At 51.2% G+C, this 9,153-nt stretch overlaps 1 protein-coding gene across 1 annotated transcript in view; it reads left to right on the top strand.

The window, feature by feature from the left end:
- Positions 1-613: 613 nt before the first annotated feature.
- Positions 614-9,153, top strand: part of FOXN4 (forkhead box N4) — a 26,943-nt gene continuing 18,403 nt past the window's right edge. The window contains exons 1-2 of the mRNA XM_019649072.1: positions 614-676; positions 1,322-1,410. Coding sequence (XP_019504617.1) covers positions 662-676; positions 1,322-1,410 — 104 coding nt within the window. The 5' untranslated portion in view covers positions 614-661. The remainder of the gene's footprint in view (positions 677-1,321; positions 1,411-9,153) is intronic.

The raw sequence follows: 9,153 nt of genomic DNA on the forward strand, positions 1-9,153 counted from the left end.
GGGGGGGGGGCGTTGCAACAGATTTCTCCACCCCCCCCCACCTCCTTCCACCCTGGGCAGTGACGGATTGCAAGTTTTAATGCACCTAGCATCCTTTTGCAATTTAATTATTTTGGCCGAAATCGCCCTCCCACAGCTTTTCAGCGCAGGCTTGCGGGCATGCAGTGGCTGCTACTGGGGGCAAAGTTTGAAGAGGGGTGTCCCTACCCCTAGGCCCCACCCCACCTGGAGCCCCGGGGCGTGCAAGGCTCTCTGCTGCTGCTGGGAAACGCCCGCGGCAATCCCCTTGACCCTGCCCTGTAACTGACCCAAGGGGAAAAGCCCCCCGCACGGCTACTGCGCATGCTCTGAGCTGGACAGCTCCAGAGAGGGAAATTTAAAAACGGTTCTTGCTGCGACGGCGGCCAAATTGCAGAGCGCGAGGGGCGAGCGCGAGGGAGTCCCCCTCCGAAACCCCCGCCTGCCCCAGAAGCGCCGGTAGCGGCGGCCCCGCGAGGATCGGCTCCAGGTACCGCCTTGCAGGGTCGGCTTTGCTCCCTCCTCCTGGGCAGTGCCCTGCATTGCATTTCCAGGGTGGAGACCGGGGCTGCTGCCTCTCTCTGCTCCCCCATTTTCCTTCCCAGGAATCCCTGAAAGACTTTTGGGGCTGATGTGAGAATCTATGATGGGTTTCTGTGTAAGTTTCAGGCTTGGAGTTGGAGAAATTTAGGGAAGATTTATTTTATTTTTTAAGGCTGTGTTTATATGTGGCGTGGGTGAAGTGGGGGTTGGTTTTCCCACAAGGGCATGTGGCCTTTCTGAAGGCATTACTGGGGCGGGGGCCATGCGGGGACCATTCCCATTGCAAGTGGAAACTGGGCTCCCCGGGAGAAACATACATGACACATCCAGCCGTCCTTTTTTGTTTATTTTTATTTTCAAAGTGATTGTAACTGAGCTGCGGTTGAACATGTTAGGCTTGGAAGGGAGTCAGGTTTATCGGATTCCTATTTTGTGAATCCACATTTTCCAAGACTTGACACTTAGATTCTAAAGCCTTCCTCTGCCCTTCCCCCATTAATTTGAAAGAACCTGGAATTTCATTCCATTCTCTTCATTTGCTTCTAAAACCTTGTAGAATTGCCCTGGGAAAGTGACCTGTGATGCCCAGGAATCCTCTAGTACTTTTTTTTCCTCTCCTTGTCTTTCTTTCTTTTTAAAAAAAGTATTCCGTTAGTTGTTTGAGCTCCATCCTTCTGAACTGTGGGAAAACTGTGGGTTTCTGCCCTGTCCAAATACTTGCTCATGGGAGCTTTGTTTTCTGCTTGTTTTTTCCCCCAAGGAGATGATAGAAAGCCACATCTCATCCATAATGTCAGGAATTATTCGAAACTCAGGGCAAAATCACCACCCCTCTCCACAGGAATACAGGTGAGGGCTTCAACAATAACAAACATATTTTGTAATTGTTTAAAGTGTACACGTGGGGTTTATGGTTTCTGAGAACTATTGTTACAGTGAACTCTGCGATTTGGCAGGAGAGCTCGGATGTCTTGATATCAAGGTTGGACTACCTGAGGGTATCATGCTTGTGGCCTGGAGCGGTGGGACCCCTAAATGCCTGTAGTCTTTTGTCCCCTCCAAGAGTGGTCCCCTCCTGGGTGAGAGACTGGACATCCTCGTGAATGTTAAGATGACAATAGCAGCTATTGCTTCCCCTCCAATAGCCCTAATGAGGCTCCAGGAAATACCCCAAAAGCTTTTGGGGGTACAGGATTGGCTTCCATCCTCCTTGGATGTTGGAAAAGTTGTGAGTTAGAACTCCTGGATTCTTATCTTGGCTGTATGACTTTCAGCAAGTGCCTTGCCCTCTCTGGGCCTCATTCCCTCATCAGTTAATGATGATCTTGAATTAGATTGTCTTAGGGTCTCTTGTAGGTCTACAGTATTTGAAGGATAAACTACATGGAGACTGAGGCCGAAATAAATTATTTCTTGGGACAGGATGAAGTGAGATACATGTGTGTGTGTGGGAAGAGTGCTTCACTTTTTTGTCTTCCAACATCATACCTAGAAAGACCCTTAAATGGGTCAACTCGTCTAGCTCCCTTCTTTTACAGATGGGGAAACTGAGGCCAAGAGAGGCGAAGGGGCTTGTCCAAGGTCACACAGTAAAGGGGAGGGAAGAGAAGGAAAAAGGAAGAATCTGGAGTTCCCTCCCAGCTTCTCTCCCTTGAACTGGGGGAGGCCTGACCTGGTTCCCAGCCCTCCCCACCCCCATGGCAAATGCCATACCCATGGGTTGAAGGGGCACAGCCCAGATTATGGAGTGGGGAACAGGACAGGGGCTGGCCTGGGGAAAGCAGGCTGTGTGTCACCTTGGATCACCGCCACCCCACCCCTGGGGCCACTGTAACGCACCAGCAGTGCCTTGTGGGGCAGACCGCAGCCCTCAATTAGAGGGAGGCTGCTTCCTTAGGGCTGTGGGTCTGGAGGCTGCCTTCAGAGACCCAGATGAGGCCACCAATTCAAACAGGTATTTGCCGAGAGTCTGCTGTGTGTGGAACTGGGGTCCCAGATGTGGGCCAGGCACGTGGCAGTTTGTGAGCACCTACTGTATGCCAGTCCCTCACTCACTTCAGCCTGGGAGGCTGCTCTGATGAGTCCTGTTGTTACAGGTGGGGAAACTGAGGCTCAGAGAAATGAAATGGCTTTCCCAAGATCATACAACCAGAGACCTCTGGGCTTCCCTCCAGCACCAAAAGGGTTTAAAGAATGGCAGATGGAGTAGGGCCAGCCTGAAGGTTAGGAGCTTGGGCTCTGGAGTTCATTAGAATCCCAGGTCCTCGGCCTATGTAGAGCTCCTTGAGCCTGTTCTCTCATCCATAAAATGGGGATAGAAATAGTACCCAAGTAATTCTGACCCTGCCTCTTGCCAATTGTACGATCCTGGGCAAATCCTGGGTGCCCAGCCTTTCTTAGTCACATGGATTCAGGGCTGTTTTCTTGTGATGAACAGCTAGTGCCTTTAGAAGGCAGAATATCATCATCATCATCATCATCAGTTTCCTAACACTCTGTGCAAAAACCACCCCATCAGAGTAGCACATTTGTGCCCATTCAGCAGATGAGGAAACCCAGCGTCAACCAGATGAAGTGGCTTAACAAGAAGACGCAGATAGTTATGGGTAAAGTGAGGACTTGAACCTAAGGCTATCACACCCAGAGTCCGGCCCCAGAGCCCACTGGTGAAGAGCACAGGTGCTGGAACAGAATAAGTTGCTCTACTACCTTGTAGCTGCGTGACCCTGAACAAGTCACTGTCCCTCTCTGTTCCTCAGTTTCTTCATCTGTGCAATGGAACAACGAGAGAACCCAATTTGCAGGTTATTGGGAAGATTTTGTGCTTCTGTCTAGAAAAGGTGTTCAGCCAGGCCTGGGACAGAGCACTTTCTCATGGAAGGGGACCTTTTATGATCAAGCAGCCACTCCTCCACTCCTTCCAACCACTCCCATTTTTTCCCCCACATAACAACCCCAGAGACGTTTATGGGCTTCTCATGCCCCCTCCCACATTTCCGTGAATGGCTCTAAGGGCCATTTCCGTGAATGGCTCCAGGCTGCTGGTCCAGCTTGTTCAAGCCCCCATGCAGCCCTCCACGCAGCTGCCTGCCCCTCCATCCCCAGGGGCTGAGTTTGGCCGTTAACTTTCAATGGCTGTGTGCAGGGAGGTGGGGCGAGAGGGCAGCAGCTGGAGGCGTCTGCCCTGTCCCCAGGGAGCTGTCAGGAGTCAGCGGTGGCCTAACCAGCAAATTGGCAACAGTCGCCCCGCCTGCAACACTGTGGCCAGGGGCCAGTGGGCAGGGGCAGCCCTGACCTCCTGGGCAACGGCAAACAGCTCTTGCTCAACATGGGGTTAGCTGTTTTCCCCTTGGCTCAAAGGCTAGGAATGAAGTCCACTCTTAGAGGTGCTGAGAAATAGAATTCTTAGCACCTACTGTGTGCCTGCACCTGCTAAGCTCCTTAACAAGTGCACCATCCCATTGTATCTTTATAGAAACAGCCATGAGATAGGTGCTGGCATTACCCCAGTTTACAGACAAGAATACCGCAGCCCAGAGCCATGACTTGCCCAATGGCGTGCATTCAGAAAGGGGCAGAACTGCAGGTTTTATCCACCCGCCCCAAATCTGGAGATTTATTCTAGAGGTCAAGTCCAACAAACTCCTTTTACAAATCGGGAAACTGAGGCCCAGAGAGGTGAGAGAAGTCAGGCTGCTGGCTCCTCAGACCCTCGCCTTCTCCCAGGGCCAGGAGGCTCACTGGTTCTCCTTCCAGGTTCCTGTGCCACCCCCTCAGTCCCTCAGTCCCTCTTCTAAGAAATTAGGTGACCTTGGGCAAAAGCCTTCCCCTCCCTGGACTGTGGTGTTCTAATCCGTGAACCACAGGGCAGGGCACATGGCAGATACTTAAATATTCATTGGGTAGATGGAGGGTTGGGTGAATACCAAATGAGAAATAACACATATGTGGAAACGCAGGGAGTCTGTATGCTCAAGGGATGGCAAAATCCTGTTGCATGGATCAGGACAGGCAGACCCACTCGCTTTTCCTCTTAAGCCCCACTGAGCTGTGTATGGAGATGGTTTAGCCCCCATATCAGCATGGCTCAACCCATGATTTATAACCTCCTTGCTGGGGCTATGAGGGCTCCATCCTTCAGGGGTGGTGACCATCCCAACATCCTTACAACCCTTCATCCTCATGGTGCCGGAACAGCTCCTTGTGGGCAGTACCCTGTGGGCAAGGAAGAGAGGTAGCTTTCCTGAGGTCCAGCCCTCCTTTGGGGTCTTGTGGTTCCACCTCCATAAACATGGGTATGCGTGCACACGTACACACACACACGCACACACACACACACACGCACACCAATTCCCAAGCCAAGTTCTAGAAAGGGAAGATTCTCTTTTCCAAATTTCTAATCAAATCATTTCACATTTCGCTCACTGTTGGTCCAGTGGGAATTTCTGAGGTTGCTAAATTGCTTTTGATTTTGTTTTTCCTGGAAACGGTTACAAAAGATATTACAAAAGCTATGTTAGGTAAACAAACACCTCAGTGAAAGACTTAATCCCTTTTGTGTAAAGGCTGAATTAGAAATAAGAAGAGTTTGTGGTAATGTAACAGTTTCTTACTAACCACATCTAGAGAAGGCAGGTGAAAAAACTTCCTCTTGTAACCAGAGTGGAGGTGACGTCCCAGGGAGGGCTCCACCTGCCTCTGCATTGATGGGATGGTGATCAGACTCCCCCCAGAGACAATATTTTTCTGGGCTAAACTCTCCCAGTGACCATGCAAGGCGAGAGGCGAGAACGCAGTGGGAAGGAAGAAAGAAACATGGTTTGAGCACCTGCTGTATGCTGGGCCCTGTCTTACAGGCTATCTGATCTTATTTTTCCTCACAGCTGCCCTCTGTGGTAGGAATCATTATTAGTCCAATTTACAGATGGGGAAACTGAGGCACAGAGAGACAGAGGTGAAGTGACTTGCCCAAGATCCCATAGCTACAAAGGGGTTGAGGTGGGATTTGAACCCAAAACGAATGTTCCTTCCACTGCACAATTGCTATATCAACTCTAAGGGACCCCAACATAGGAAATAAAGGGTTCAGTGTGGGCTCCAGACTTCTGCTATGGAGGCAAAGTTCCCATCCACAAATACGTGGGGCCCAGAGCAGGCACCTGCCAAATTCATCAGCAAGTGCACCATCCCATATCACCTTTACAACAGGACAGTGGCATGGGGTCCGGTTCGCCTTGAGTGGACAAATGAAAGAATGAAAGCCCGAGCTGGTCAGCCTGAGTCTGTAATCAGGTGTAAGACAAAGTCATCCCTGCGCTCTAGGAGTTTGGTATCTAGAGAAGAGATGCCTGAGTAAAATTAAGGGGTACTCTCAGAAGTCTATGCTATGCGTAGACACTAATGGCACAAATCATTCCAGGGGATGAAAGACTGGGAGACTGGTCTGGGAGGGCTTCCTGTGGGAGGGAGGGGGTTGTCTAAGCTGGGCAGGAAGTTAATAGAGATTAGGGAATGCAAGATATGTTGGGACTGGGCTGGGCTGGGGGATCCTTCCACCCTCTCCTACTCCAGCAGGTATGTAATAAATGCCCACAGGGTGCCAGGCTTTGTGCTGGGTGTTGCACAAAACAGAGGGCCTCCTGTTCTTTCCCTCCTAGAGAGGAGAGAGTGGAAACATATAAATGAATACCTTGTTGCAAAATGTTAAATGTTTTGCAGAACACAGGAAAGACCACTAGGGTTGGGGGTGTGAGTGGCCAGGAACCTCTCAGAGGAAAGGATATTTAGTCTGAGATCAGAAGAAGCGTGAGAAAGAGCCAGCCATGAATGAGTGCATGGAAGAGCATGCCAGACAGAAGGAACAGCATGGGCAAAGAGAACTTAGAATATTTGAGGAACTGAAAGATAAACAGGTTGGCTAGAGCAGAGGGGAGGGGAGGGAAGGAAATAGACAATGGCCAGATTATGTCAAGGGACTGGACTCTTATTCCCCTGATTGGTTTTAAGGACAGTGACAGGTTCCCTTTTGAAAGACCACTCTGGCTGCTGGGTGTTTCACAAACACTTCTATAGCACTTGAGTCAAACACTGTACTGTGCTCTTCCCATGCTTTACCGACTCTGAACCAAGAGGCAGGCCCTGTTATTACCTCGATTTCACACACGAGGAAACTGGGGCTTAAAGGCATTGAGTCATCTGCCCAAGGACCCCCCCTTACGAGTGGACCCGGGACTGGAATCCAGGTCTCTCTGGGCTTGCCCCTCCAGGGTCTGCTCTCCTGGCTCATCTCCCAATCCCTCCAGCAACACAGCTGATTAAAGACATTGTTAACGAATGTCAAGTTGGTCCCCTGGCCAGTGTAGGATGTCAGCTGGGGGCTCCAGTGGTGTCTTGCTTTGCCCAGGGCCACCACAGAGTTCCCTGGCAATGGCCCTGTCACCATGGACGCACCCAGCAGATTCTTAGAAAAATGATAGAATGACAGTTTGCCCGTTCTGCCCACACCTTGATGTATTTCAGCCAAATTGGCAGAGTAGCTGAGTGAAGAGGCTCCAGGGTGGGTGGTGTAAACCCCAGCTCCTATCCCGACATGCTGTGTGGCTGAGAGGCTTCCCTTCCCCTCTCTGGGCCTCAGCCGTGTCCCATCTGTGAAGTGGGGATGATAAGTAGACATCCCATAGGCTGCCGGGAGATGAGGAAGCTGCAGAGCTAAGGGAGCTGGCAGGAAGGTGTGCAGATCTCCCCTCCGCTGCATTCCTAGGTCAGCTAGAAAATGATCTCTTTGAACAGAAGGAGTTTTGTTTACTTCCCAGAATAAAGCCTGGGAAGTATTTGTGGACTGAAGCAGACACTCTGACTACCAGACACTCTGCTGGTGGCCGTCGCCAGGGAGGCCATTTCATGATGAATCTCTCTATTCTTCAGAGGATGTTTGTGATAACTGAACCTCTACCATGCAATGCACACTGGTGGGCTGGGCCCCTGCCCACATTGTCTCATTTGCTCCTTAAAAAAACACCCTGGGAGATGGGTACGGGTGTTAACAGCCCCATTTCACAGATGAGGAAATTGAGGCTCAGAGAGGCAGCTGATTGCAGATAAGTTACACAGCTACTAATTGACTTGGTGGGACTCAGACCGAGGCCTGGCTGACCCCAGAGCCTACACTCGCAGCCAGAACACTGAAATGCCACAAAGAGAGCAGTGAGGGACCCCGTGGCCCGGGCTCCCTGGCTGAGATGCATTCAGAATGTGGCGTTGTGGAGGGCCTGGGCCTTCTGATAAGCCCAGAGCCTTCTGAGCAAAACTCACAAGGGCACACAGGGAACACGTGCAGTCATAAGCACGTAGGAGGCACTCGGGCAATGGCGGCTAGGTTATGACACTTGTGCATTTGTTATCCTGGTGTTGGTTTTCCCAGGGTACCTTGCTCTTAATCAGGGCCTGCCCCTCCTTGGGCACGCCATGCTCTGACTCCTTCACAGTGGGGCCATACCCTTCCGCTTCCCTCCACTTCTTGGCAGAGGTGGGCTGCCCACCTCTACGGTCCCCACCCCAGGTGGCCCTGCAGGCTGTGGGCCACACAGAGATGGGAGGGGCCCAACCCCTTGCATTCCAGATGGGGAAATTGAGGCCCAGGGAGGGTCAGATGGGAGGTGCTGGAGAAGGTACCTGGGGCCGCCGCCAGGAGTCTGCTGAGGCCAGTTCACCTGGTGTGGCCTCACCTGTCCTATCTGTGAAACGGGGTGATGATACCCCCTAGACGTGTGTGTCTTTAATAAGGGAAAGATGGATGTGGCCAAACTTTAAAAGAAAGCCGTGCCTGCTGTGTGGGGTGAACTACTAAATTCGGAACGGGACCCTGAAGTGCCAGATAAGTCTTCCCATTTTCTTTTTGCCCCAAAAGCTCCCTACTAACCAAGGAGGACCCCCTGTCAGTGACAAATCTCCCCATTGGTTTGAAAAGGATGCATTGTCAGGGGTCACCCTAAGGGCCCTGAACTAATAGTTTAACCTGCTGTTTCAGAAGAAGGCTAGATGCTTCTTCATCTGATCCAATGCATCACTGAACTGTTCATGAACTGTTACCATATTCTCAACAGCCACGTTAGTGTATTATTATTATTATTGTTCCCATTTTATATGTGGGGGAACTGAGGCCTAGGGCAGGTGAGTCACCTGCTCTAGGTCACACAGTCAGGATGAGTTCAGGCCCAGGCCCGCCTGCCTTGGGGGTGGTTTATGCCTGCTCCTGACCACTGTGCTACTCTGCCTTCCTAGAGCCCTAATGCCAGTAGGGTCCTGAGGGAACCCCTCTGCCACTGTTGCTTTACAGGTGGGGAAACTGAGGCCTGGACAGGGAAAGGAGCTTGCCCAGGATGATAGAACATGAGAGCAGTGTGCAGGTAAAATGCAATTTTACCTGCACAGTGCTCTCATGAATTACAGGGTCTTTGCATCAAAATGGACCTTGGAGGCTGCTTAGGCTTATCTCTCTCACCCCACAGGAGCCAGACAGGTCATCCCTCGGCTCCTGCTTGAATGCTCCTGGAACAGAGAGCTCACTACTTTATGCATTGCCTCAGTACATGG

This window comes from Hipposideros armiger, unplaced genomic scaffold (assembly GCF_001890085.2).
Source record: "Hipposideros armiger isolate ML-2016 unplaced genomic scaffold, ASM189008v1 scaffold_129, whole genome shotgun sequence".
NCBI classification, from domain to species: Eukaryota; Metazoa; Chordata; class Mammalia; order Chiroptera; family Hipposideridae; genus Hipposideros; species Hipposideros armiger.